A 27,393-nucleotide genomic window follows, 5' to 3' on the forward strand; every position below is an offset into this window, starting at 1 on the left:
AGAGCGGCAACTTAGGGCAAAACAGCTCTGCAAGACGGCCGGGCTGGGCCACGCGTTGGGAAGACCACACCGGCGGGAGAAACGACACGCAGTCTGTGGCCCCAGGCGCTAAGGTTGGCGGACTTTGCCAGAGGCGGCGTGCGCGGCGGGAAAGGAGGAAGGCGGGGCTGCCGGGCGCCGTGCCGCCTCCCACCTCCCGCCGCTTGGGGGCGCGCGCAGGCTGGCGCCTCGGCTTCCGCCGGCGCCCCGCCCCCCGGGCTCGCCCCGAGCTCCGATTGGCTGCGCGGCGGGAGCGCGCCGAGTCAGGGGGCGGGCCCGCGCCGGCTACAAAGCGGCGAAGGTCACGGCGCGAGCAGGCGCGCGCCGCCGCCCCGCGTCCCGCCTGCGGCCCGCGGCCATCGGCCCCCCCCCACCCAGCGGCCCACGGCCCGCGGCCCGCCGCCCGCAGCCCGCGCGGGGAGCCATGGAGGGAGTGAGCGCGCTTCTGGCCCGTTGCCCCACGGCCGGCCTGGCCGGCGGCCTGGGGGTCACGGCGTGCGCCGCGGCCGGCGTGCTGCTCTACCGGATCGCGCGGAGGTGAGTGCGCGCGGCCCACGCGGCCTCGACCCGCCGCCCGCCGCCCGCCCCGGCCGGCTCCGGGGCCGCACGGCGCCTCCCTACCCGTGAGGCCGCGGCGTGGGGGTGGGGGCCCGGCCCGTGTGCCCCCGCGCGGAGACCCGTTCTGCACGCTTGCGTCCCCGGGGTGGGAGCCGGGTTTGGAATCTGGGGTCGGGAAGCGGCCGGGGCGGAGGGGTGGGCCCGGGGGATCCCAGGAATGCGGGGCGGACGACGACAGCCAGCGCGTGGGTTACAAACTTCCTCCCCCACGGAGACGCGTGCCTGCCGAGCCGCGCGATCTGCAGGGCCGCCCCACGCCCACCTCGGCGCCCGACACCCGCGGGAGATTCCAGCGGAGATCGGACTGCGCGGTTTTCCACCTTCAGCCCAGCTCCCTGCTCCTCGGGCGCGCTTTGGGGTGGCAGGGCACTAGCCGGCACTTTCTGGTCTGCATACGCGGTCTCAGGCGTTGTTCTCATTTCACGGGGGCCCGGTCAGAGTCACAACCCCTTGCTCTCTCTAGAGAAGGAAGCTGAGGGACAAAAGAGCTAAACTGCCACTAATTAGAAGAGCCACCGTGTGAACCGAAGCCTGGCCCTGGAGCCTGTATTCCTAACCCCTGGGCGATACTGCCCCCAAGAGCTGGAAAGCCTGATGATACTCTTAAATGGGCTGGGGCTGCTGCTGAGCTGAGCTGGTTCGATAGTTGCCCCAGCCCTTGGCAGGGCTCAGAGATCATGCTGACCCCCATATTCAGAGCTGGCCTCTCTGATGGGGCCCCCAAGATCAGGGATTAAAAAGCTCAGTGGCCTCCTGCTTCGGCAGGGCCTCAGGAGCAGCCCAGCTGTTTCCCCATCTGATCCAGGCTCTCAGAGGACAGGGGGGGAAAGGTGGGGTTGTGCGAACGTTCTGGGGACAGAATGGGATCTGCAAGGGACCTGCAGAGCTCGGTTATGAGGTGAGAGAAGAGAAGGAACTTGCCTGCGGTCATGTAGCAAGCGGCTAGAGCTGGGATTTGAACCTGGGCAGTCTGGCTGTTCTTCCTTAATCAGCGCTATGTACTGCTTCTCACCCAAGGGAGAGAGAAGTGAGGGTGACTGAGTCACAGGCTTCCTGGAGGAGGAAGGGTAGGAGGGACATCAGCTGCATCTGCAGGATGAGCCAGACTGGCAGGCCGAGGAGGGGGTGGCCTCCCAGGGGAAGATAGCTGGGATTGAAGGAGCTCCCAAGGGGGCCTCTGACACCCCACGTCTCCCAGTGTCCCAGTCGCTGCGCAGTTTCTGGAAGCACGGCCAGCGGGTTCAGAGTGGTCATTTTATGCAAGGGAGGTGAAGTGCAGAGGCAGGTGGCCATTTGCTCTGCTTCCCAGGGCATGTGGACAGCAGAGCGGAGGCCAGGGCCCGGTTTGTCTCCGGGACGCCGCTGCCTCCCAGTTACGCTGGGATGGGGCGAGTTGCGCTAAGGATCAGGGCCTGGGCCAAGCTTCAGTTGTGTTCCGTGTGGCTGAATTTTGACTGGGTTTGCTCAGTGTCCCTCGAGCTGCTATGATTGTTCTCAGGGGTGCTGTCTCCCCGCCCGGGCCGGCAGCCACGGCTTTTTCCTCCCTGGGAGTCTGGAGACCTGGTGCAGTGCTCGCCAAGCTGGTTCCGAGGGGAGCCCCGAGGGTACCTGGAAGGCCTTTCACTCCAGCAGCACGACACCAGGGTGTCACCGTGTGGCATCGGGACCTCTTGGTTGGGCTGAGAAGGACCAGACCTTTCCCAGGATGCTCTGAGATTTTCAGAAAGCATTGGCTTTTGTCTGGGCGTCATAAATTGGCCACTGTCACGATTCACAGGCAAGACCAGGCTTGCAGAGACTGAGCCCTTCTCCCTCCGGCAGGGAGAACGCTGTGACTGGGGAGCGTTGGCTTTGGCCGCACCATGGGTTTTGAATGACCCTCGGGAGGTCATGTGAGAGTTGTTTCTGGAAAGTGACTTGGCCAGGTGGGTGTTTGTGGGCTCAGCAGTGGCGGAGATGACAGAGGGATATAGAGGGAAGACTGCCTCCCCCCCCAAGCCTGGGGGAGAGGCCAGTTCCCTCCCCAAAGGGCTGCAGCCCTCCCAACGCCGCAGTCTTTCCCAGATTATCGTCAGTAACTCACTGCTGACGACCCGCGGAGGCACCTGCACACTGCTACCTCGAGAAACCCATTCTCCAGATGAGGAAACCAGGGCTTGGAGGAGTTGCGCTCCTGTCCTCCAGTGCCCGACTGTTAAACAGCAGATCCAAAGGGGCGCCTGGGTGGCCCAGTTGGTTAAGTGTCCGACTCAGCCCCACATCGAGCTCTGCGCTGATGGCCTTGAGCCTGCTTGGGATTCTCCGTCTCCCTCTCTCTTTGCCTCTCCCCACTTTCGCCCTCTCTCTCCCTCTCTCTCTCTCTTTCCCTCTCTCTCCAAGTAAATAAATAAACTTTTAAAAATATTAAAAAACAAACAACAACAAAAGGCAGCAGATCCACTCTAGCCTTTCAGCTCCTAACCAGGCCCCACACTCGCCGAGCACACGCGGGAGGCCAGCACTGTCAGCGTGGGGTGGGAGCCCGACTTACACTTCCGTGGGCTTGCTGGCCCTGCCTCCACGTGGTCATGATGGCTCCTGGGGCCTCCCCCACCCCAGACCCCCCACCTCTGGACTCTCGGGCTCAGCATTGTGTCCAGGGTCCATCTCGTGCCAGCTCCTGCCTGCTCAGGGCCTCAGGGGCCTCCCCTCCCGTGGTGTTTATTGCATTGTCCACTGGTGTTTGGAGACCGAAGAGAGCGGCCTCCTGGGTTAAGTAGCAGAGCCTCTTCCTGGCCTCCAGAGTCCCCATTTCCCGCCCGCCTCTGGCCACACTCATGGAACCGCACGCCGGCTGCGGGGCCCCGCTCCCTGGAACCCCGCCGGGTGTCCCCTCCCCCCCCCCCCCGGACCTAGCAGTCCCGTCTGTTTGAATGCCGCCTGCTCACTTTGCCCTGCTGACCATTCTTTAGGATGATGGCAAATGCTCTGCTTGTCGGCCTTTCCTGTGACATCTGTCACCAGCTGCCCCGCGAAGTTGCTGTTCTTGTCCTCGTGTCCAGATCAGAAGTGGAGAGCTGTGCCTGTTTCTGGCTCTCAGACACCTAGCATGTGCTCTGTAATCACAGGTTGCGCCGAGGGGAAGGAGGGCAGTCGGCCGTCTCCAGGCCAGGTCTCCCCTGGGAGAGGTGGACCCAGGGGCTGTCTTGTGTCGCAGGACTGTCGTGTATCTCCCTGAGGTTTGCCTTCAGGCAGGGTGTGAGGCCTTGGAGGCCCCGGGCGACACCAAGTTGCCTTTTTTTTTTTTTTTTTAAGTTTATTTATTTTGAGAGAGAGCGAGCGTGAGTAGAGAAGGGGCAGAGAGAGGGAGAGAGAGAATCCCTCTGTGCTGACGGCGGAGCTTGAAGTCACAAACTGTGAGATTGTGACCTGAGCCCAGATCAAGAGTCGGACACTTAACCACCTGAGCCACCCAGGCGCTCTGACACCAAGTAGCTTTTCGGCGCTGCTGGTGCCACAGCCCAGGAGACCCCTGCTCGGTGGGCAGGGTCACGTATGTTGTCCATTCAAGGCACAGAGGAGCAGGTGAGGAGCCTCCTGGGGGTCCAGCAAGGATCCCCTCACCTGTAAGGCTGTCCCGGGCTGTCCTCTTGGGGCCCTTCGAGAGGCTAACCTCCTGGTTCCTGAGGGAACCATCCTGACTCTCCTAGAGACGGTCTTCCAGACCCCACCCAGCTGATGCACGGTGCCCAGAGTCAGAAGCTATATATATGCCAGGCCCCTCCTGGGAGGCTGGGTACTTCTCACGGCCTGGTGGGAACATTGACACGACAATCTTCCCCAGACTCGAAACCCCCTCGGATAGGGATTAAGCCCCATCCCTGTGTCTCCTCCATGCGGCACCGTGCTGGGCTCACAGCAGGCGCCCGGGACCTAAAGCTGCATCCCTCCGATGGCGGGCTCCCTCCTACAGCAGACACCCCTGCCCCCATCTGTAGGAGATGGCAGGATGCCCGGGCATGAGCTTTGTTTTAACTAAATGCGCGTCGGGGCTGATGGGGCAATACCGTGGTCGGGGTGGGGTGTGTTTGGGACCTGCGGAGGGGTGGGTCCAGAGCATGTAGCTGTCCCTTTCCCCTCCCAAGGGGCCCACCCTGCTCCTGGCCGCTTCAGGTCTCCTCTGGCTCCAGCAGAACCCGGGAGCTCAGCAGGGCGGCAGAAGCTGGGTGAACCCTTCCAGATCCTTCTGGCCGCCCACCTGCTGGGGCCCAACCTTCCCCCCAAGGCCGCCTGGCCAGGGACCGTCTCAGCCTTGCCTGTGTCACAGGGATGTGCCGTCTTGTTACCTCAGAACTCCTCCCCGGCTCAGAGTGGTGCGTCCGAGAACCTCCCTGGACTGGGGGTCGGTGGCTGGGGGAGAAGCGGTTTGGAGATTTTATGAAGGGACCTGGGGGGACCTCCTGAGCAAGAGCAGGACCAGCGCTAAGCTGGCTCAGAACAGACCCCACCCTCCCGTGTCAGGCCTGGTACAGGTAGAGGTGGAGGTGGGCGCAGCCCAGGTCGGGTCTCACGCGCGGAGCCCGAGGAGAGGCGTCGCTGGTGGGGGAGCCGACTCGGGCCCGGCGTCCGAGCGCTCGCTGGCCCGTCCGCCGCTCCAGGCCCCGGACCCTTTCAGGGCTGGCTGCGCAGGAACTGTGGGGGAGGACTCGGTGGCCCGTGGACCCCCCCCCCCCCCATCGCCACCCTGGACAGGGATTACCACGGGCTGAGAGTGACAAGCTAGAGCCACTGGCCCCCGGGACCAGAGCTAATCCCCTGCCTCCCCTTCCTGCCACCCGCTTCCAGGCCAGGCTTGTTTCCTGAGCGACAGGGCTGGAGGTTCAGAGTGGACATGATGGCTTCCTGGGGCAGGAGGGGCTCCGGGGGCTCCCTGGGCCCAGAGCCACAGGTCCTGACGGCCTGCATGGGTTCCTGGGGCCTGTGTCTTTATGTCCTGCCCAGCTCTCTCTTTATTCTCAGACCTCCAGCTCCTCTGCTTGGCTTCTCTCCAGAGGCCGAGTGTGTCGTGGAGGGATGTCGAGGAGGCCCGTGGTGAGAATGGAGGGAGCCGGGGGTCAGGTGAGAGGTTTCTCACCCTGCATCGTCACTCACTGGGACGTGCCCCCCCCCCGCCCCCCGCGCTATGACAAAGAGGCCTGTAAAGCAGGTGCAGATCACAAAGAGAAAGCCAGAGTGCCAGCATCCAGGCAGAGCGGGTGTCCCCGCCTCTCACCTTGCCTGGCGCCGCCTTCCCCTGCTCTTAGCGTGGAGCCCAGGGACGCCGTCAGCTTGCCTTGTGCCAAGCAGCTGCCGGGCTCAGCACTTTCCTAAACTCCCTGGTTTACCCTCTCAGCAGCCTCCCTTCGGGGCAAGGCTTATCATTATCTCCATTGGCCAGATAAAGAAGTGGACGGTCCGGGAGGCAGATGCCTTTCCGCAGAAGGCCACACCACAAAACCGTGACCGCAGTGCCACACTGCCCGCTGCTGCCGTGGCCAGGCTTTGCTCTGGCCTCTTGCTGTTGACAAGATGCGGCGGTCCCTGGTCCCTCATGAGGGCTTTGGCCTGAGCAGGGGCAGGGAGTATGCCGCTGTGGTTGCTGGGGGTGATCCAGGGTGCCCTCTGTGGACCCTGGGGCTCCTCCTTGCGGCGCCTGGATGCATATCCTCCTCTCCCCCCTCCCCTTCTCACCATAACTACCACTTACTGGGCATTTAGACTGGCATTACTTCCGATCCTTGACACGCTCTTGTGCCCGGTTGGCAGGTGGTTAAGACTGAGGCCCGGACAACCCTCATAACCTGCCCGCGCTCAGTGGGGGGTGATGGAGGGGCACGGCCAGGAGGCAGCTGCGGTGTCAGGAGCTTCCTTTGAGGCCCCTGACAGGCCCGGGGACAGGAGGGTGACAGAGCTGACCCTTTGCGTCGCACAGCACCTTTACGTGTCTCGTGTCAGTGGATGGTTGTAACACATGGACGCACAGGTTCTGTGACTGCTCGCGTTTTGCAGGGGCAGGCCAGGCTGGGAGAGGAGGAGCCTCCTGGGGCTCACATCTAGAGGCTGGCAGAGCCAGGACTCCTGGGGTCGTGCAGCACGTGTGGTGCGGCTGCCCAGTACGTTAGGGGCCCAGGCAGCGCCCCAGATCTGGAGGTGGCCTCTGGGGGACGACAAGGGGGATTAGGAGCCATGAGGCCGGGACCCCAGGGCTCAAGCAATTGCCACCCATCACCTGCATTGTTTCTAGATCCCTGGGACTGGAGGCGTTTGTTGGGCAGTTGCTGTACTCCCCCCTTCCCTCCCCCTCACCCCACCCTGCAGCCAGTGAGGTGGGTGGAGGGGCCCAGAGCACAGATCCCCCAGTGTCTGGGCCGGGATTATCCTACAGCCCCCACCTGTCACCACATGTGTGGCCAACGAGGGCCACTGTGGATTGCCTGCCCTATCCCTCCAGCAGAGAGGGTTGGCTCCAGTCTGAGCAGCTGTCCCTAGTCCCCGCCCCTCAGCCTCCTTGACCTTACCCTCTTGGGGTTTTTTTTCATCTTTGGAGCACAGGAGGCTCCTGCCATCTGCAAACTCCCTGAGGAGCACTGTTTGCACAGCCCAGGGACAGGCTCAGGAGGTCTGCGGGCCTTGGGTGGGAGGGTGGTCCTCGAGCCTGGTCACTCTCGGCTCTGTGGCCTGGCAGGTTCTGGTCCGCGTTGCCCCCATGCCTGAGCCCCAGGATACCAGGGGCTGGTGCCACGGTATCTGGTGCGTCTTCAGCTGTCCCCCGGCGCTGGGAGGGAGGAAGCCAGGCTTCGCCTGGAGGCCTGAGGAGACGCTGTCCCCGCCTCGGCCTCCTTGCAGGTCCTTGTTGGCCAGCACTCAGCCTGCAGCCCAGCCCCTCGCCTCGTCACTTCTCCCGGCTGCGGCGTCTTCAGCTCCGGGTCCCCCGTCCTACTTCCCCGTGCTTTCTCTGGTCCCCATAGCACGGGTGGCGGCGCCCTCCCGGCTGACCCCGCCGTGTCCTCGTCCACAGGATGAAGCCGACACACACCATCGTCAACTGCTGGTTCTGCAACCAGGACACGGTGGTGCCGTACGGGAACCGCAACTGCTGGGACTGTCCGCACTGCGAGCAGTACAACGGCTTCCAGGAGGTACGGCAGGGTGGGGCCGGCGGGGCCGGGGGCCCAGGCAGCTTGTCCAGTGTCCCCGCCACGAAAAGCAGCGGATCAGGGCTCGGACCGAGATGTTTCCGGCTCTGAGGCCCGTCCACCGCTTGGCCTTAGACCAGGGGTCGGCAGGCTTTCTGCAGAGGCCGGATCGGGTTTTCGGTTTTGCGGGCTGTCCTTGCAGCGGCCCTGCTCTGCCAGGTGGTGCAGACCTGAAAACTCGATTCACAGACACAGGCGGCCGGCCCACGGCAGGATTCCGAGGGAGGGGGCAGGCCGCACCCGCGGCGTCTTGCCTGTCGGGCTCCCCGTGAAGCTGCTTTAAAAGAAAGTCTTCCGCCGCTGCTTGTAAAGAAAGGGGGTGTTTGGGATCCGCCGCCACTTCCCCCGGGGTGTTGCCGGACGGGGGCGGGGGCATCCGTGGTGGCTCTCCTGAGTCCCTCTCCCCGCTGCTGACTCGGGTCCCCTCCCACCCCCAGAACGGCGACTACAACAAGCCCATCCCCGCCCAGTACCTGGAGCACCTGAACCACGTGGTGAGCAGCGTGCCGGGGCCCCGCCCCCCCGCGCAGCCGCAGCAGTGGGTGAGCAGCCAGGTGCTGCTGTGCCGCAGGTGCAGCCACCACCAGACCACCAAGATCAAGCAGCTGGCCGCCTTCGCGCCGCGTGACGAGGTGAGGTGGGCACGAGGCGGGGCCCCGGCCCCCTCCCCCTCCCCCTCCCGCGCCGGCCCCACGTTCCGGGTGTGTTATTTCTTCCGTCCCCGTTGGAACACACTTCTCGCCCTCCCTCCGTCTCGCGGTTGCTGCTGCCCGGGGCTCCAAGCCCAGGACGTCGTCGTAGAAACCCCAGTGCCTGCCAGAGGGGCGTGTCCCGGGGCAGGGGGAGGTCGGGTCCTTGGGCGCCCCACGCGGGCCCTCTTGGACCAGTCCTGTCCGCGTCCCTGAGTCCGTCTTGTCCACTGGCCGGGCAGGCAGTTTGCCCTGCAGTTCCGGGGAGAGGAAGATAGGGGAGCAGCCTGGTGTTAAGAGTTCGCCCCCTGCCAGGCCTCGCCCGCCCCAGGGGTCCCCTGACCGCAGGAGAAGAGCCCGGCTGAGCCCCAGAGACTGTGGCTTTCCCATGATCCCGCCGGGAGGGGAGGAGGCAGGGGGAGACCGGGAACCTGCATAAACAAGGGAAGGCGTGTGCAGTTTGGCAAGCAGAGAAGCTTTTGTGGCACATTCAGTCCCAGCCAGAGATCAGACTGATAACTCTCCTGGCCACTGCAGACTGAAATGTTCGGCTCCCCTGGCAACAGGGAAGGAGAGGTGTGTTGCTGCCTCTCTGGGAGAAGGGGGTGTGGGACTCGAATCTTCTGAAATATTCCTGGAGCCCAAAGAACACTTCAGCTCCCACCGAAGCCCTTGGTTCCCTGGTGTTTTCTGGACCCTTGGTCTTAAGCACACGGGCAGGCCTCTGCCTCCATCTAAGTAGCGTCCACCCAGAGCTGGCTTCTCCCTTGGCTCACCTGCCCTGCTGGAGCTCTTGGGACCCAGGAGCGGAACCTGAAGCAGAGACTGCATCCCGAGCTCCTGGCCTCCAGGTGCATCCTGTGCGGCAACAGGACTCGGCTAGAGTGGCTCCTGTCACCTCTGGGCCCCTGCTATGTGTCAGCTTCTGGGCCGGGCCTCACTCCCCGTGGCCAACATCGCCGCAGGCAGTAGGAGGCCATCGGTCGTGTTGGGCACGGAGGAAGCGGGTTGTGAGTGGGCACGACTCATTCGTGGTCACCGCCCTTGTGAGTGAACCCAGATCTGACCTGCTCGACACGAGCACCCCCGGTGGCCCCCCCAGGACCCTGAGCCTCCGTCGTCCCCCCCGCAGGGCAGGTATGACGAGGAGATCGAGGTGTATCGGCACCACCTGGAGCAGATGTACAAGCTGTGCCGGCCCTGCCAGGCGGCCGTCGAGTACTACATCAAGCACCAGAACCGCCAGCTGCGTGCCCTGCTGCTCAGCCACCAGTTCAAGCGCCGGGAAGCCGACCAGACCCACACGCAGGTTGGAGCAAGGCACCCCACGGGGCGTTTGGGGAGTCACGGCCCTTGGTTTTGTGCAGGAAACCCCTGCTGGGGGGCTGAGCCCCCCCGAGACTGTAGGCAGCTCTTCAGAGCCGAGACCCTTTTCCTGGAGGCAGTAGCCTTCCCCCCGGGACCCCTTTCCCAGCTGTTCACAGGCCCCTTCGTGCCGCTGGCCTGAGCAGGTATCCCAAGAAGAGTGGGTCAGTGTTGTAATACGCACATATGTTTTTTCAAATTTTTTAATGTTTATTTATTTTTGAGAGAGAGACAGACAGAGCATGAGTCGGGGAGGGGCAGAGAGAGAGGGAGACACAGAATCCGAATCAGGCTCCAGGCTCCGAGCTGTCAGCACAGGGCCCGGGGCGGGGCTCAAAACCCACAGACACGAGATCATGACTGAGCCAGAGTTAGAAGCTTAACCAACTGGGCCACCCAGATGCCCCAACACATGTGTATTTGTGTGCTTGGGCCAGGGGTTGTGAGGGTCCTACCGGACCCGGGCACTTCTCTGACACAGGCACGCGCTCCCCCCAGCAGCCTTCGTGGTGGATACCCCCTGAGGCCCTGTGACTCCCGTCTACAGCTGTGGAAGCCAGACTCGGAGTTCGAGAACTTGCAGAGGGCTGGGCGCCAAGACTATCTGGCCAAAAACTTTTTAATTATCACTATACTTGGTTAATGGAATGTTCTGGTTTAAAAAACCTGAGGTAGTATGCTTCAGATTCTGTGTCTCCCTCGCTCTCTGCCCCTCCCCCACTCGTGCTCTGTCTCTCAAAAATAAATAAAACGTTGAAAAAATTTCAAAAAGCCTGAGGTAGTAGCAAGTGGATTTAGAAGTAAAACCCATCCCCTGCCAGAGACATTCCTGCCCAGATGTGCTCTGTGTCCAACTGGCATGTCGTTTCCAGTCTGAGCGCCAGGTCCCTGACCGCGAGGCCACACCACCGGCCCGCACGGCCGGTTTTGCACAGCAGGACGCTGACCTTCAGCTTCCCCCCTCACCACTGTGTTCCTAGACCAAACAGCTCGTTTTTTGTGGTTTTTTGACTGGGTTTTTTTAACTTCAGTTTGGCCGGAGTTCTCTTCTCTGTTTATTGCAATTCCACTGAAAATCACAATAGGAATTTCTGATGAGAACCTGATGAAATGATTAAAAAACTTTTCATTTGAAAGAAACCCGATCACCCTACCACCAAAAGGGTTTCTCTGAAGAACGTGATAGAGCAGTCCCCTGCCGGCCGGGGTGACTTCCCCAGCGGGTGAAGGCCAAGAAAGGAGGCAGATGAGTGGAACCCAGCAGGAAACCTAGAGACCAAGCTGGGATCACGTAAGGGTTTAAGGCGCGAGGAAGGCGCCGCCTCTGACCATCAGGAACCAGGTGGACTCTTTGGCGGGCGCTTGGGGGCGCTGGCCAGGCCCTCGTGCAGAGTGGGCACCAGAGTGGGCACCGGGAATGGCTGTCGGTGGCTCTGGCCACCCCTCCGACCGGTCTTTCTCCCTCAGAGCTTCTCCTCCGCGGCGAAGGCCCCGGTCCAGGTCATTGTGCTCCGCGCCCTCGCCTTCCTGGCCTGCACCTTCCTGCTGACCATCGCGTTCTATGGCACCAGCAACCCCTTCGCCCCAGAGGCCACCCTGCCCCCGGCCCTGCCGCCTGGTGGCAACGGCTCGGCCGCACCTGACAACGGCACTGCCCCCGGGGTCGACGGCTGGCAGCAGCTGCTGGGTCTGCTGCCCGAGCACGCGGCGGAGAAGCTGCGGGAGGCCTGGGCCTTCGGGCAGAGCCACCAGATGGGCGTCGTGGCCCTGGGCCTGCTCACCTGCCTGCTGGCCATGCTGCTGGCCGGCCGCATCAGGTGCGTGTGGGGCCGCGCAGGGCCGGGACTCGGTGGGAGGAAACGCGCTCGGGTTGAAGCCGAGAGGCTCTGCTGGGCACACGGCCACACGCTAGGCTCCGCGGTGTGGCCGGAGCCAGACACGGTCTCTCTTCCCCGGCAGCTGGGAGTCTGAGGGGCGAGAGGAAGACAAGTGGCCTGCCTGAGAGGGAGTGGTGGCACCCAGAGCCGGCCTGCCCCTCACCGCTGTGCGCTTGGGCCTCGTGGCGTGCTTTCGTCCCCCTCGGGCGATGACAGTCACCTGCCTCTGCGGCCGTCGGGGGTCCGGGTGGGGCCCTTGTGCCCCCTGTGCGGTTGCAGACCCTGTAATGAGCGGCTTCCGTGTTGGCTCAGTGGCTCTGAGGGAGGTTCGGTTGTATAGACTGGGAGGAACTGAGCTGCTCGGCCGTGCAGCGTGGAGGTGTTGGAAGTGGGAGTCCGAGGCTCCCCGCTCTCCTCTTGGCCCTGGACTCTGTCCTCCGAGCCGGGTTGGGGGGGGGGGTGGACACAGGAGGGAGGGGGGGTTCTTGTCCTGCTGCTGGGGGCCCTCACCGCCGCCCCCACTCTGCCCCGCAGGCTCCGCAGGATCGACGCCTTCTCCACCTGCCTGTGGGCCCTGCTGCTGGGGCTGCACCTGGCGGAGCAGTACCTACAGGCCGCCTCGCCCGGCTGGCTGGAGACGCTCAAGTTCAGCACCACATCCCTGTGCTGCCTGGTGGGCTTCACGGCAGCCGTGGCCACAAGGAAGGCGACAGGCACGCGGAGGTTCCGGCCCCGAAGGTCAGAGAAGCAGCAGTGACTGCGGGGGGGAGGACAGACGGACGGACGGGCCCAGAGCAGGGCCCCTGTGACTTGCGTCTTTGTCACCTGCCTCACTCTTGCCCCCGCCCAGCCTAGAGCCCCCCCGTGCTTTCCAGCACCAGCAAGCCACCCTCCCCGCCCACTCCCCAAGTGCCCTAGAGCCACCCACCACTGCCGCACCTCTCTGGCCAAAGAGCCCATCGCTGCCCCCAGACTGGGACACGGGTGGCCCACGCGACCTGCCTCCGACCGGGGGCCTTGGCTGGCAGTGCAAAGAGGCCACACCCCGGTCCTGAGCGGGCGGTGGGGGTCAGGTCCCTGCTGCCTGCTGCTCCTCTCACTTGGCCCCATCTCAGGGGCTGGTGACAGTGGCTGCGGGCTGGGCCCTTGCCGTGTGGCCTGACTACTCGGGCTGCTGGGCATGGGCGGGTGCTGTTGAGCAGGGGCCAGAGCAGAGCCCCCCACCCTGTCTCCTCGTCACTTCCCCGGTCTGTCCTTTCGGTCCTGCCCATTGTCCAGCCAGCCCTCACGGAGCCGGGGACCCGAGAGGACACAGGGCTCGCTGCCGCCGCCCCTCCACCCCCCCCCCCAGGATTCATAGCTCAATTCCTCCTCCAAGACCTTCCTGAGACCCATTGTCCCTCGGCCTCCTGCCCTGGGAACAGAGAACACAGTTCTTGGGTCCAGACTGGCCACGGGTGTGTGGGGCGAGGCTCTCCTCGCAGTGGGCCGCAGAGAGGCCCACTGGCCCTGTGGTCAGCAAGCGTCTTAGCAGCCAGGCCGTGGGGGTTTCGCCCAGCTGGGGTTCTGAGCAGTCTTACTCGTCTGTGATTTGGGCACTGCTGGGGGCCAGACGGAACCAGGGCACACATGCGCTGCTCCCTCTTCCGAGACGCACCTGGCTCTCCCCTGAAAAGGCAGGACTGCAGGGGCTGGGGTGAGGCCTCCTGAGCCAAGGCTGCCCTCGCTGGCTGGCGGTGGAGACCCGAGTGCCCTCGGCCTGCTCCCCCACCCCACGCCTGGTACGTCCCGTCTCCTCCGCTCGCCCCCGCGGGATGCCTGGGGAAAGTTCTCGCTCCCTATGGGCAGCACAGGGCAGGGGCCCAAGAGCGACACACATGGCAGCAGGTCATTTGTCACCTTGTCCCTCTCTGGCCTGTCACCACCCTCCTGACCCCTGGAGCCCCTCGTGGAGGGTGCCGGGCCTCCTGCCTTGTGCTTCCCTGTGAGGCACTTTCTTTTCTGTGGGTCAGGCGGGAGGGTTGGGACAGTGCTGACCCAGAGTCACCGCTCCAGGGGAACAGGGCTGCTACTCAGTAGCTGTGTGGTCCCGGCCAGGCCCCTGCTCTTCCCAGTCTCCGGTTACCATCTGTGAAATGGAAGGTGGGCCTCTCTCCAGGGTCTTTGAATGCTGACCTTGATGTGGATACGTGCGGAGGAAGCACTTAGCCCGGGGCACTGTCTCTGAGTGTCCGTCCCCCCCCCCCCCCCCCCCCACCTGCCCTGGCAGCAGGCGGCCCAAGGCTGTCTCCATCCAGGCATTCTGCCCTCTGCTGACCCCACATTGGGCCCCAAATCCCTCCAGGGCCGGGGTGCCCTGCCACTCGTCACTCTGAGTATAAGTCTCCCTCCAGGAGTGACCCCGTGCTCTCCCCTTTACAACACATCAGAGCCCGGGAGGACAGAGGCAGATTCCATGCGTGTGAGGGTCACACTCGGCAAGGGGCCACCAACTAACAGCCCGACGGGCCCCTCATGGGGCCTGAGCCCCACCGTCATGGTCCTCATGTTCCTGGGGCCCTAAGAAGCCAGCCCACACCACTCACGCCCAGCCTGGCATCCGGATGGGTCTGGAGCGGCCCCCTTAGCCGTGTGGCCTCAGTCCGGGCCCTGCCTGGCTGGGCTCTGCTTGTTCTCTGTAGAGGGCGAGGCGCTAGGTGACTGGCAGAGCCTGCCGGGCTGGGGCGGTGGGGGGGACTGCCCGTCCGCCTGTCCCTTCTCCCCCAGTCAGCCTGCCTGAGGGGGGAGAGGAGGCGACAGGTACCGGGCGGAGAACTGCTGGTCTGATGGCAGAGCCGCCCTCTTGTGTGGATCCCCTGTTCTCAAGGAAACTGATGGCGTGATGCTAATTACTGCTTTTCTTGGCGTTGAGTAGAAGCAGGACATCTGTGTGTATGTGTGTATTTAAGTTAAATTATTTATAATAACCATAACCGGCTCTCGTGCTGGCCAGGAGCCCCTGCCGAGCAGATGTCTCTCCTGCCCTCTCCGGGGACGGAAAGACGCCCTCGTGAGCCGAACCTCGTAGGAGGGAGGCTTCCTGCGCTTTTTAGAGTTTTGTGTGACTTTTTAAAATTACGTGTCTGTCCATTAAAGTTTATGACCTGGAGCATATTCCCAGCGCCTTCTGATGTTACTGGCAACAGCTGAGGAAGTGCAGGCGTCACTGGGATCATGGCTTATTAACTGGAAGTGTGTTGCCCCTACCGAGGACCTCTGTCCCCTCCACTGGGGACGACTGTCAGACCGCCTGGGGTCGGGGTGACCGTCTCCAAGACGCGAGGGAGGCCCCCCCCGGCTGTCCTCTCCCTCGGCGTCCAGGGTCCCCGCCACGGGCTGAGCCACCGCCTCGACGCACCTGCCCGGGAGGAGCCCGTGTGTCTTCTGTCCGTGACTGTTGCGCAGTGTCTTGCCCTCTGGTCGTGTAGTAGAACCGTGGACGATTGGCCGGTGACGCTTGCTGTAACCGTAACTCCTGGCCGTAGATGTCTTGTTTTTCATGCTGTATTTTCAATAAATGCCTCCGGGACTCTGCTTTTGCCGGCGGCCGTCAGGTACCATGTCTTTTTTGTTTTTTCTTTCACGTTCCTTCAGAGGTTTCTGTGCCGGGGGCAGGGGACGCGGGGGTACAGGCATGCCCACAGGGGGTCAGATTCGGGTGCTGGCGCCGTGGGCATCGGGCGGCTCCGGGCCTGGCTGCCCTCACGTGCCCTGCTGGGTCGTCTTTTCCTCCGTCTCAATAAACTGCTACGTAAAATGTAGTTCTCTCTCTCCTGCTCCCGTCTCGCACTGGGATTGGGTCGAAAAAGACCAGACAGCCCCCTCAGTGTCAGATGGGACACGGTACGGCCTCCTGACCTGTCCCGGAACCCGTCTATCCCAGTGGACGTAGATTCGGGCTCAGGGCCGAGTGCCTCTCTGAGACGGGGTGCGTGGGTGCAGGGTGGTCGGGGTGGGGGAGGGAGGAGGGGGCCTTGCCAGAGGAAGCTTCCATACTTGTGAGCTCTCCGAAGCCTGGCAGAGATTGGGCTCTTTTACGGGAGGTTCCCGGGGACCGTCCGCCACAGAGCCACGATGGGAGCTCGCTTGGCACTCTATGAGGATCTGCTGGTTGGCTGATGTCACTGCGTGTCACGGCAAGAGGGGTCAGACCAAAGAACTGTCTCCTGCTCGGTGCCAACATTCTTAGTGGGATCAGAGATTGGGAACAGCACCTGTGCCAGATGGATGAGAGACTGAGCTTTAAGCACTGGGGTGGCGGCCCCAGGTGTGAGCAGGATCTGGGAAAAGCAGGGAAGAGCCGGAAAGACGCTGGAAGCCTCTCCCGGGCACAGCTGACCACTTCTGGACCCCGCAGCCCACCTTGGAGCCTCTCCCCTCACTCGCTGGTTACCGGGGGTGGGCGGTGGGGGCGGGTGCGGGAAGCCCAGCGCAGGGTCCTACCGCCTGCCCGACGGGCACTGGCCAGCCCTGCCCCCGTTGCATCCTCTGGGAGGTGCAGGCCCCGGCAGGGGACGGCTTCACACGTGATCAGAGCAAGTTGGCCAACGGTCCCAGGGCATCTTCAGCGAGTTCAGTGTCCCTTCCTCCCCCAGCTAATCCCCGAGGTGGTGGCGCCATTCTGCCATACGGTGTCACTGCTCTACAAATGATGACACAAAATCCTGTTCTCTGTTAAGAGGCAGACTCTATCCCAGCTGTTGTGGGGGTGGGGAGGGAGGTGTCAGACAGGCTTGGGCAGGACAAAGTCAGCACGTGGAGTGCGGGCACGTCCAGCCTGGGGTTGTCCAGACCCTTCTGGTGATTGGCTTGATGAGTTCCTGCCTCGGTTTCCCCATGTCCCCCAAATGCAGGGCCCCGCCCTTGGTTCTGACATCCAGGTGGTCTCCCGGTGCTCCCGGAAGGCATGAAAAGGTCCCATGATTCTCTAGGAGGGCAGCAGCAGACCCCACACTTGCCTCGTAGTGAGGGGTGTTTAAGGGGGTGGGGGTGAGAAGTAGCGAGCGAGTCAGTGGAGTGGAGTGTGGCTAACAGCGCCCTGAGAGTGTGGTCGTGATGGGCACAGGGCGGGTCCCTTAGGCCCCCGGCTCTGCTGCAGGGCCTGAGCCAGCCTGCCCCTCCATCGGCACATTGTCCATGGCCCCAATTGTCCCTTGGCACTGAGGTAAGGCTGGACCTCCCCCAGCTCCGTCCAGACGGCGGACTAATGTATTAACTGCCTCCGTCCCCCCCCTTCCCCCCATAATCGGTTGCCTTAATCAGAAGCATGGTTGACATTCTGGCTTTTGGGGCCACCGGGTCCCATCGTGTGATCTGTCCCATTCTCGAGTTAAAGAGACACTGTCACCTTCTGTATTTTGGGCAGCCTTGCGATCGTTGACGGGTCTTCTCTAAGCTGGAGTTAGGCTTGCGTCCCGCAAGAGCTCTTCCCCGGGGAGTCCCCAGCCTGGCCGCCCCCACCCCCTCCGCTCCGCAAGGGGCTTTAGAGGAGCGTCCCAGACCAGAGAGCAGCAGTGGGGTTCCCAGAGGCCGGCCCCGGGGAGCAGGGGGCGCCTTGAGCTCAGCCGTCCTGTCAGGAGGCTCTGGGCACGGAGCCCAGAGTGGCGAGGGGGAGCCCGAGGTCTGGCCTTTTACTGAGCGCCTGGCACGGGGGTCGGGCGTTCTTGCTTCAAGGCGAAGGGTCGGCATGAGGTTGGCAAGGGCGACAGTGTCACTTTAATCCCGAGACTCGTAGTGGAGCTAGTTTGCTGTGAGGCTGAGTGGGACCCGAGGGGGCATGCCGGGAGGGGTGGGTCACGCTGGCACCTCCCAGCCACCCGCTCCTAATGGCGTGACTGTGGTCGAGCCGCTCCTCCGCTTCAACTAACACACGCCTCCCTGGGACCCCGACTCCGGCCCCACCTGGCACCAGGGGAGAGGGGACGGGACCTGTGTGGAGGCCGCCTCCAGGGCCTCCCGGGGCTGACCCTCCTCTTCTCTCCCGCGCCCGACGGGCTCCCGCAGGTGTTTCCCGAGAGACTCGGCCGGCCTTTTCCCCACGAGCCCCGGCCTGGCCGTGCCCTGCCCGAGCGCCACCGGCCCTTCGCCGTCTCTGTTCATCCCCACGCCGCCCGGCTTCCTGCCGCTCGCCAGCCAGCAGCTGTTCCGCTCGCCTCGACGGGCCTCGCCCTCCTCGCTGCCGGGCCGCCTCAGCCGGGCCCTCTCGCTGGGGACCATACCCTCCCTGACTCGGGCAGGTAAGAGGCGCTCCGGCGTGGGCAGGCGGGGGACACGGGGGCGCCCGCCGGGCACGGGGTGGGCTGGGGGCGGGAGGTGGTTAGAGCTCCTGCTGTAGAGACGGGCAGAGCTGGGGTCAAACCCCAGGGCCTCCGCTCAGTGGCTGCCTCCCGTCAAGGGTCTTCGCCGCCGTGAGCCTCAGTTGCCCTCAAAGAAAACGAGGGCAGTGGTAGAGTAGAACCTGCCCCGGGGGTGTCTGGGGCAAGCGAGGTGACGCGTGTTAAGGTTCCTGGAAGGGCAGCGGGCACCCGGTCGACGTCCACGCACGTTGGGGGCTGTCTCTTCCCACCATTCCCGCTGTCAATTGTTGCTGCCGTTGTTCTGAGACCCTGGGGGCTGGAAGATTTGCCCCTAGCCTTTTGGTGTGACCCAGGGGGCCGGGGGTGGCTCGGGTCCGCCGCATTTATCGAGCGCTGGCTGCACGTGGGCTCTGGTGTGGCTGAGACCCACCTGGTCCTTGTCTCAAGACCCTCTGTCTCCTCCTTTATCTTCTCTGGTGGAATCTTCCTGGGAAGTCCGTTGCAAATCAAGTCCAGTTTTTCTTTCCTCATCGCCCTCAGCTCTTTGGGAAGCCACTTGGCCAGACTGGGCTTTGCCTCTTCCTCCGGGTGGGTCCTGGGGCCTGGCTCCCGGGGTAGCAGCTTTGGGGGTGGGAAGCCGCCATGAGGAAGTATCCCAGCCTCCAAGAATATGGGCGGCATCTGGGTTAGAGCGGGGTTGGTAGGGGCGCCTGGGTGGCTCAGTCAGTTGAGCGTCCGACTTCCGCTCAGGTCGTGATCTCCCACGGTTCGTGGGTTCGAGCCCCGTGTCGTGCTCTCTGCTCACAACTCGGAGCCCGGAGCCTGCTTCGGATTCTGTGTCTCCCTGTCTCTCTGCCTCACCCCGGCTCGCACTCTGTCTCTCTCTCTCAAAAGTAAACATCGAAAAACAAAAAACAAAACAACGGGCTCGGTGACCTGCGGTCAGGGTCTCCTTTGAGCCCCTCGGCAGCTCGGCCAGGTTGGGGGCTCCAGCTCCAGTCAGGTGCCCCTCTGAGCTCCCGTTTCTTACCCCCGTGACTTGCCCAGGGTCCCCCTGCAGCTTGGAGCTGAGCTTTGTGCCTGAGCTCAGGTTCCTGGCCCTGTCACGTGCAGGTCAGCGGCCTCCCGCATAGGGGGTGGGTCGTACCGCAGGAGGAACGGCTCAGATGGTGGGTGGGATCCAAGGTGGGATTGCCCTGAGTCCAGATGCCTGGACTCCAGATAGTTCTGTGTAACCAGACACGAGCTGACTCCTCCTCTGGGAATGGTCATCCAGCAGAGTTCCTGACCCCCTGCCTGTGGCCCTGGAGCTGGTGGGACCTCTGTGGGCTCTTTGTGAACAGCGTCTAGGGGTGTGGGGGCGACCGTGGAACTCCCTGGGTGTGGGAACCTGGGAGGCCCAGCAGCTGAGCCCTTCCCCCGGAGTGTTCTCTAGAACTCTCCGTCAGGCCTTCAGGTGGGGATGGGGCTAAAGGGGCCCAAGGTGGGGACAGGGGCCCAAGCTCCCAGGACTCTGTGGGGCTAGCTGGGTTCAGATCCTGCCAGAGCCCTCTGAGGGCCCTCCAGGGGAGAGAGGTGCCAACTGCAGAGGACAGCAGTCTCGTTTTGCTCTTCATGTAAAGAATTTTTTTTAATATTTACTTATTTTGAGAGCCAGCGTGAGCAGGGGAGAGGCTGAGAGAGAGGGAGAGGGAGATTCCAAGCAGGCTCCACACTGTCAGCACAGAGAGCCTGACACAGGGCTCGAACTCATGAACCTCGAGATCATGACTTGAGCTGAAATCAAGAGTCAGACGCTTAACCGACTGAGCCACCCAGGCGCCCCTTGGTTTTTGCTCTTTAAAAAAGGAGGGGCGCCTGGGTGGCTCAGTTGGTTGAGCATCCAACTTCGGCCCAGGTCATGATCTCACGGTTCGTGAGTTCGAGTCCCGCATCGGGCTCTGTGCTGACGTCTCGGAGCCTGGAGCCTGCTTCGGATTCTGTGTCTCTTTCTCTCTGTGACCCTCCCCCATTCACGCTCTGTCTTTCTCTGTCTCAAAAATAAATAAACATTTAAAAAAAAAATGAAATAATTGGGGCACCTGGCTGGCTCAGTCAGTAGAGCATGCGACTCTTGATCTCCGTGTCGTGAGTTCAAGCCGCACGCTGAATGTGGAGCCTACTTTTAAAAAAAAAAAAAAGACCAGTTAATGTCCACAGGGTGCAAGGCAGGGACCGGACCTCCGAGAGGCACCTTCCTGCTCCTCCTGTTCCCTGTAGAGCAAACGCAGGGTTGAGAAACTGAGGCGTACCACCACCGCCCCTCCCTCTGGAGACAAGCCCAGCAGCTGCCAGTCTGACGGGGGCAAAATGAGGGGGCTCAGACTTGCCCAGCTGTAAGCCAGGCTCGGTGACAATACACACGTCATGGGGTGGTTGTGAGCACCTGATGTGGCAGCCAAGTGCCAGGAGCCAACAGCTGGCTGGGAGCAGCCAAGCAGGCCCCCAGCCCGTGACCCTGGGAGGGTCTAATATGGACAGCTGTGCCTCCGGGCTGAGGTAGGCATATCAGGGAAGCTTCTAGAACAAAGGCCTCGGCAGACACGACTGCTGGCGTTAGTATGGGATGCGAACACCCGTAACAGCAACGACCAGAGGCTTAGCTCCTCCAAGGTGGCTAAAGGCCATTTTGCTTGTACCCCGAGTTGATAGTAGGATGGCTTTCCTCGTTTCCCCTGAGCAGAGACGTCCTTCTCTGTCCCCGGTGGCTCTTGAGTAGAATGTGGAGAGGGGAGATGCCTGGGGCGTCGGGAGCCGCCCTGCCCTGGGCCCGACACTCCTGGGAGGACTCTCCGTGCTCACCCACCAGGACAGCAGAGCTGAGGAGCTTCCATTTCAGACCCCTTGGGAGGGGTGGGTGGCATCCCACCCACCGTGGAGGACCCACGGTCTCCCTGTTGCCCTGTGAGGTGTGAGGCAAGGGGACTCGGGAGCAGCCCCGCCCCAGGGGCAGCAGGGCAATTCTGTGGACACAGGCTGGTCTTGGAACGTTCAGTGGTCGGAGGGACCCCAGGGTCTCCACTGCCGGGGGCCATTAACGAAGAGTTTCTGCAGCTCCTTGGCTCAGGTAACCGGGAGGCACTGGTGGTCTGGGGCTCAGGCACCGGGCCAGGTTCTGCTTTCCTGTGTCTCTCTTTCTCGCCCTACTCGCCCCTGCACCTCCCTGATGCAGGCTCATCCCTGCGTCCCTACAGCTCACACCCAGCAAAGAGACTGCTCTCCTAGCATCCATACGACCAGTCCTGGAAAGGACTCTGTGCTTGGGCCACGTGACCACCCTTACCCAGACACACGGGTTGGCCTGAATCTGTGTCCCTGGGCCTTATGGGGGAAGGGGCGGGGGGAAGGGGCAGGCAGCGTGCTGTGACCAAGGGACCCTCAGAGCCCCAAGGGTGGCGGAACAGCAGTTGCTCGGGATGGCACACGGTGGTCGCTGGATCTTTCCACACTCGGCTCTCGGCTAAGCGCTGGGGGAACACAGGGTACGTGGGGTGTAGTCTCTGCCCTTGGGGTGCACATGACTGAGGAAGAGCAGCGTGTTCAGTGTTCCCTGAGGGGCAGCGCAGGCCGGCAGGCACAGGGTAGTGGAGGGGCAAGACCCCAGAAAGAGCAGGCTACGGGGGGAGAGGGTGGGTGTCGGTTTCTTTATCCCTGAAACGAGAGCAGATCTCCAACAGTAGTTCAGGGAGTCTGTTGAGAGCTTGTGTTTTCGAGAAAGTTCGGCCTAAGTGACAAAGGCTGGATGTCAGCAGAACGGGGGCTGGAGAATGGAGAGGGTGGGTGGCTGTCATTACCACGGGCCTGACCTGTCCCCCTTCTATTTCCTCTCCAGACTCAGGGTATCTGTTCAGTGGGAGCCGCCCACCGTCTCAGGTGTCTCGATCTGGAGAGGTTCCTGTTCCAGGTAAGGAGGACAGGGAAGTGTGGGCCAGGGTTTCCAGAGCATCCCGTGGGATGGGACGGCAGCCTGGTTAAACATGAGCTTTGGGGTCCCACGGGGTTCTGTGTTCGAGTCTCAGTCCTGCGCCTCCCAGCTCTGCAGCCCTGGGCAAGTGACCAACAGCCCTGTGCCTCAGTTTCCTCTAGTTTCCTCTTCTGTGAAACGGGCGTGGTGGTTTCTAGGATTAGCTCTAATGCTGTCACCCTTATCAGTGATGACTGATGGAGACCACACTCGGGATTAGCTGAGTTCGCTGACCGAAATTAAGTCAGTGCCCTCGGGGGCGGGGGGACGCGGCTAAGGGTCTGAGATCCTCTCCCTTCCCTCAGCTCCTGGCAGGCTCCCCTCTGTCCCCAAGTTTTGGTACAGCCTCATCTTTCCTCTCCGGTTAACAGAGAAAAAGCACCGGGAACCACGCAGTCGTATCAGGGATAACGGTGCCCGTAGCAAACATTCAGCCTTGTTTTCATTCCTACCGTAAGCTGTCGTTTCTGCCGTCCTCCCGCCCTCCAGATTACTTCTCTCTCCTGTCGGGATGCTGTGCCTCGTCCCCACTCCCTTCCCCGGCGCCCTCCGTGGCCGGCTCCGTGGCCTCCAGCTCTGGCTCTCTGCGCCACCGCAGGCCCCTCATCAGCCCGGCCCGGCTCAACCTGAAGGGGCAGAAGCTGCTGCTGTTCCCGTCGCCCCCCGGGGAGGGCCCCAACACCCCCAGCAGCTCAGACGAACACTCGCCCCACAACGGCAGCCTCTTCCCCATCGAGCCGCCGCACGTCCCACAGAGATCGCCGGCGCAGGACACGAAGCTCACTGTGGGTACGAGCCCCCCCCCCCCCCCGGCCGCCCTCCCAGGAGGCGGGAGAGCCCAGCGGGGCCGTGACGGCGCCTGTGGGGTCATGTGCGGCGCTGGGACAGCCCTGCAGGCGGCCACACGGGGCCTGTCCTTGCTCTTACCGAGCGTGTGCAGCCACTCTTCCCAAGCTCCAGACGCTCCCGGCCTGGCTTCTGGTGACCTTGAACGCTCCAGGACATGGCCTTCCGTTGGCTGATTTTATTTTCTTCTTTTGCAATTGACCTTGAGAGTCCTTTGTTCCTTGGGATGGGTCAAAAGCACGTGATACCGTGCTGGGCTGCATCTGTCTGGTCACGGATGTTTTTGTTGTGCTCAAGTGATGCTCTGTAAAGCATCTTTAAATTTTTAAAATTAGGCTTCAGCGCTTCAAATTTTGAACTTTCACGTGAACACGTGGATTTCCTGTGTCTCTTACAATGTCGGAAGGCCCGGCCACAGCGGGTCTGAACACTGGCCAGACAGGTGGAAGGGTGGGTTGAGATCCCAGTCCCAGCCTCTGCCACCCCGTGCCCCGCCCTGTGCCCCCAGAAGCCTCCTTGTGGCCGCCGTCCGTCTGTTGGCGACCGAGTTTGCTGCTGCGCATCTATAACCAGCTCCCTTCATGGCAGCCACGTGGCCGGGATATGAACGAGGACCTGGCCTCCCCTTGCCCGGGGTAGGGCAGGTGGGCTGGGACAGGCACGGCTGGCCACATCTGAGGACTGTCCTGGGGTTGGAGCTAGAGCCGGCCCACGTCTCTGCCTGGGGGTGAGCCGTGAGCACCCGCTGAGACACCTCTTCTCTCTGCAGACATGAGGTCGATGCCAGAAAGAGGCAGTGCCTGCAGCAGCCGCTCCATCAAGAAGGAGGATGATTCCTCTCAGTCCTCCACCTGCGTGGTGGACACCACCACCCAGGGGTGCGTGGAGGAGGCCGCCGCCTGGAAAGGTCTGTGCTCCGATTGGGAGGGGGGCGGGGGAGGGGCGGAGGGGCTGTGGGTCCGCAGCCACGGTCATCTGGTCCGTCTGGGACCCTGAGAGAGAAGGCCCTCCAGGCCCCTCGAGTGACAGAGGGCAACTAGAGAACCCACCCAGCGCCTTCTAGGTCCAGCTACCGCCCGGCGTACAACGTGGCCACCCTGGGATCAGGCCCCATCAGCAGAAGGTCATAGGGAGCTGTTTACGTTTAAGACAAAATTTTTAAAAATTTTTTTTTAATGTTTTTGTTTATTTTTGAGACAGAGAGAGACAGAGCTGTCAGCTCAGAGCCCGACGCAGGGCTCAGACTCATGGACTGTGAGATCGTGACCTGAGCCGAAGTCAGATGCTTAACCGACTGGGCCACCCAGGCAGCCCCCAAAAAATTTTTTTAATTTTTTTTTTTTTTTTTTGAGAGAGAGAGACTCAGAGCAGGGGAGGGGCAGAGAGAGAGGGAGACACAGACTCCGAAGCAGGCTCCAGGCTCCGAGCTGGCAGCACAGGGCCCGACGCGGGGCTCGAACTCACGAGCGGTGAGATCATGACCCGAGCCGAAGTCGGACGCTTAACGGACTGAGCCACCTGGGTGCCCTGGGAGCTGTTTACATTTACCAGAGTTAACATTGCGTAACAGTAAAGACCTAGGTCCTCAGCTCTTCCAGCCACGTTTCAAGTCCCCATTGCCCTGTGTGGGCAGTGGCTCCTCTGCGCCAGCACAGATATGGGGGGAAGACGCTGGCCAGAGAGCCTGGCGCACCGCGGGGCTAGTGCGGGGGCTGCAGGCACAGTATGAGCTCAAATCCTGGTTCCAGGTAAAGCACCAGGCACGCTGTGAGCACCCAGAGGCCAGCACAACTGCCGGTGTCCCCAGGGGACACGCGTGTGGAGAAGATGGATGGACAGTCACGAGGGGAGTCTTTCTGCAAAGATGGTTCCCTGTCTCTGGAGCCGACAGGAAATGGGTGCTGTCCCCAGAGCACAGACCTGGGGCGGGAACCCCGGTCCGGAAGCCTGGGCGGGGTACTGCTCCTCTAAAGTGTCTCTTTTCTGTCTGTAAAGTGGGGGTCATGCCCCCAGGCCCCCTCATGGGGCACGAGTACAGCACACCCAGTCCTCGCCTGGTCGCACGGGCTCAGGAGACGAGGTGCCTTCCGGGAGGCAGGACTTGGCCCACTGACCCTAGATTCAGGGGTCTTTCTGGGCAGGGAGGCTCCTGGGAGCAGGGCCTCGGGCCCCACAGCTGCATTTCCGGTGGGCTGGGCCGGTGGGCTGCTGCACGGGGACCTTTTAACCGGGTCTCTTCGCTCTCTCTCTCAAAGGTCGTGTTGGGCCCTCCCTGGTCCGGGGCCTCCTGGCCGTGAGCTTGGCTGCCAACGTTCTCTTCACTTCGGCCTACCTGTACCAGGTCCTGCGCTGACCCGCGGTCCGCGGCCCCCAGCGCCCAGAGGGGCCTCGAGACGCCCAGGTGCACACTGCTTTCACCACTGCCGGCCTCAGAGCCCCCCTGAGGGGCTCCGCCATCCTCGCCAGGGCCTTTGACCTCGCTGGGCCGGTCCTGCCTTCGGGACCCCTGCACCTCACCTGGCCGACCGCAGGGCTGAGCGTGTCCGTGGGGTCACTTTCCTCCCTGCCCGTCTCCTTGGCCGAGATCAGTTGTGTTTGGTGCTGACCCTGATCCTGAAGCCAGGGATCCCCGAGGGGCCGTGGGGCCCTGCGGTCCCCTCCCTGCCACCCGGCCCGCCCGGCGGGAGTGCCACTACTGTAGCTACAGCGGGAGCTGGCTGCCTCTGGACCCTGTGCTGCGGGGCTGTGCCCGCATCTCGTACTGTATCTCCCCATCCCTCTGCGGCTGCCTCGGCTTCCCTGGCGGGGGGTGGGGGAGGGTGGAGGGACGGTCCCTGTGTCATTCGCTCTCGACCCTGCCCGGTGAAGAACAGACCCCTTGGGCGGGCCCCCTTGAGGATGGGCATCAGCTGCCCGTGTCTCCCCCCGTTCTACCAACACCCTGGCTCTCCTGGGTGGGCAGGCGGGTACTTGGGGTCCCCGGGCCAGGGCCCTTTGGAGTTCCAGTGTAAGCACCCTGCTGCCCCCGGCCAGCCTCCCTTCTGCCCGCTTGTGCCCCTATGTTGTTACCTCTCGTGACCTTCCCGGGCAGCGGCCCGTTACCCTGAGAACACTACCCAGGGCCCACCCTGCCCCGCTTCCAGGCCTGCGCTTCTGGGCCCCTCCCTCGAGCACCGCCCACAGGGGCCTTGCTCAAGCCCCCAGCCTGCACTGCGGGACGGCCCCGTCAGCCTGCAAGTCTCCAGTGAGACCACTCCCTGCCCCGCCCCTGCCCCTGCCCCCCCATGAGCCTGGCCCCTCTCGGCCCCTGAGACCCTGCTTTTCTCCCTTTCATTCTGCTGCCTCCATGGGCTCCGTGCGGCCTCTGTTTCCAGGCCACCTGAGCTCTCATTCCTTCCCGCTCCGCCGTCCCCTCAGGCCCTGCCACTGCTCCTACAGCCCGGCCCCCTCCCCTCCCCACCCGTGCAGGGGTCCTGTCCTGCCCCCGAGAGGAGGAAGGAGGGCCCTTGGTCTGGCACAGGGAACCCCCCCCGCTGCCGTGAGGAGGGAGTGTGTGTGTGCGTGTGGCCGTCCGAGCCCCGCAGCCCCTGCCAGCCGGGGCCTCGCACACAGGTACCGGCAGCCTGTGTCTCACACAGGCATGTGCACCCGGGGAGGAATTGGCAGCCTTGGTGAATCCTGAGACTTGGCGGCTGGGGGCGGGTGGTGGTGGTGAGGGCAAGAGGAAGGGTCTTTATCATTCAGGGATAAAGTTTAATTTTATTTTTCTACACATTTTTGCCAGGTAAGGCATTTTGCTGGTAAGCAGGATGCCCCCAGTTCTCCCTGCCAGGGAGGTTTCGTTTTTTTAAGCCTTGGGTGCTTTTTTAGTGATTTTTTTTACCATGTGGGGAAGGAGTCGCTCTGACTTTCCCTCGCTCCTCTTCCCCCCACTCCTGTCCTGAGAGCTGTTTCCCGCCCTGCCCCCCACCCCAGGACGTGGGGGGTGGGGGGGGCCAGGGGCCGCACCAGGACCCTGCGTCCAGCTGCCAGAGATGATTCCAACTCGAAGATGGTGCTTCTCGGCCCCCATTTGTATAGTGGGCACGTGTGTCCAAGTTTTTAAATTTTCTTTTTTGCCTAACAAAGCCAAACTCCATTCCCTAGTACCCTTCCTCTGTGGCTCTGAGGAAGCCCCAAGAGTGCCCTCTCCTCTCCTCGGCCCCTCCCGCCGGGGACCGCCGGTCCCCACACCCCGCAGGGGCCGGGGAGAGGCCAAGTGGGGAGGGGGGCTTACTTATGTTTTCTTTCAAACAAAAAACACAACCTTATTTTTCTTTACAAAAGCAAAAAAAAAAAAAAAAAGCAAAAAAAAAAGGGAAACCAAAAAAGATACCAACCTTTGAACTATACCTCAGTCCGTCTCGT

At 62.7% G+C, this 27,393-nt stretch overlaps 1 protein-coding gene across 4 annotated transcripts; it reads left to right on the plus strand.

Moving 5' to 3' along the window:
* Nucleotides 1-324: 324 nt before the first annotated feature.
* TMEM201 (transmembrane protein 201) lies at nt 325-27,370 on the plus strand. Of its 4 annotated transcripts, none has more exons than XR_002744310.2 (12): nt 325-576; nt 7,694-7,814; nt 8,309-8,503; nt 9,693-9,869; nt 11,393-11,742; nt 12,337-12,540; nt 17,845-18,077; nt 22,009-22,080; nt 22,630-22,929; nt 23,756-23,893; nt 24,735-24,942; nt 25,242-27,370. XR_002744310.2 is itself a non-coding variant. In XM_023258080.2 (11 exons), exons 1-11 carry the CDS (start codon nt 464-466, stop codon nt 25,337-25,339), a joined length of 2,001 nt encoding a protein of 666 aa, XP_023113848.1. In that variant the 5' UTR covers nt 325-463; the 3' UTR covers nt 25,340-27,367. The 4 variants fall into 4 exon arrangements, 2 of the variants coding, with proteins under 2 accessions (XP_023113848.1, XP_044890995.1); XR_002744311.2 differs by having other exon boundaries at nt 24,735-24,884; XM_023258080.2 differs by lacking the exon at nt 24,735-24,942 and having other exon boundaries at nt 25,242-27,367.
* Nucleotides 27,371-27,393: the final 23 nt, after the last annotated feature.

Source organism: Felis catus, chromosome C1, assembly GCF_018350175.1.
Source record: "Felis catus isolate Fca126 chromosome C1, F.catus_Fca126_mat1.0, whole genome shotgun sequence".
Lineage (NCBI taxonomy): Eukaryota > Metazoa > Chordata > Mammalia > Carnivora > Felidae > Felis > Felis catus.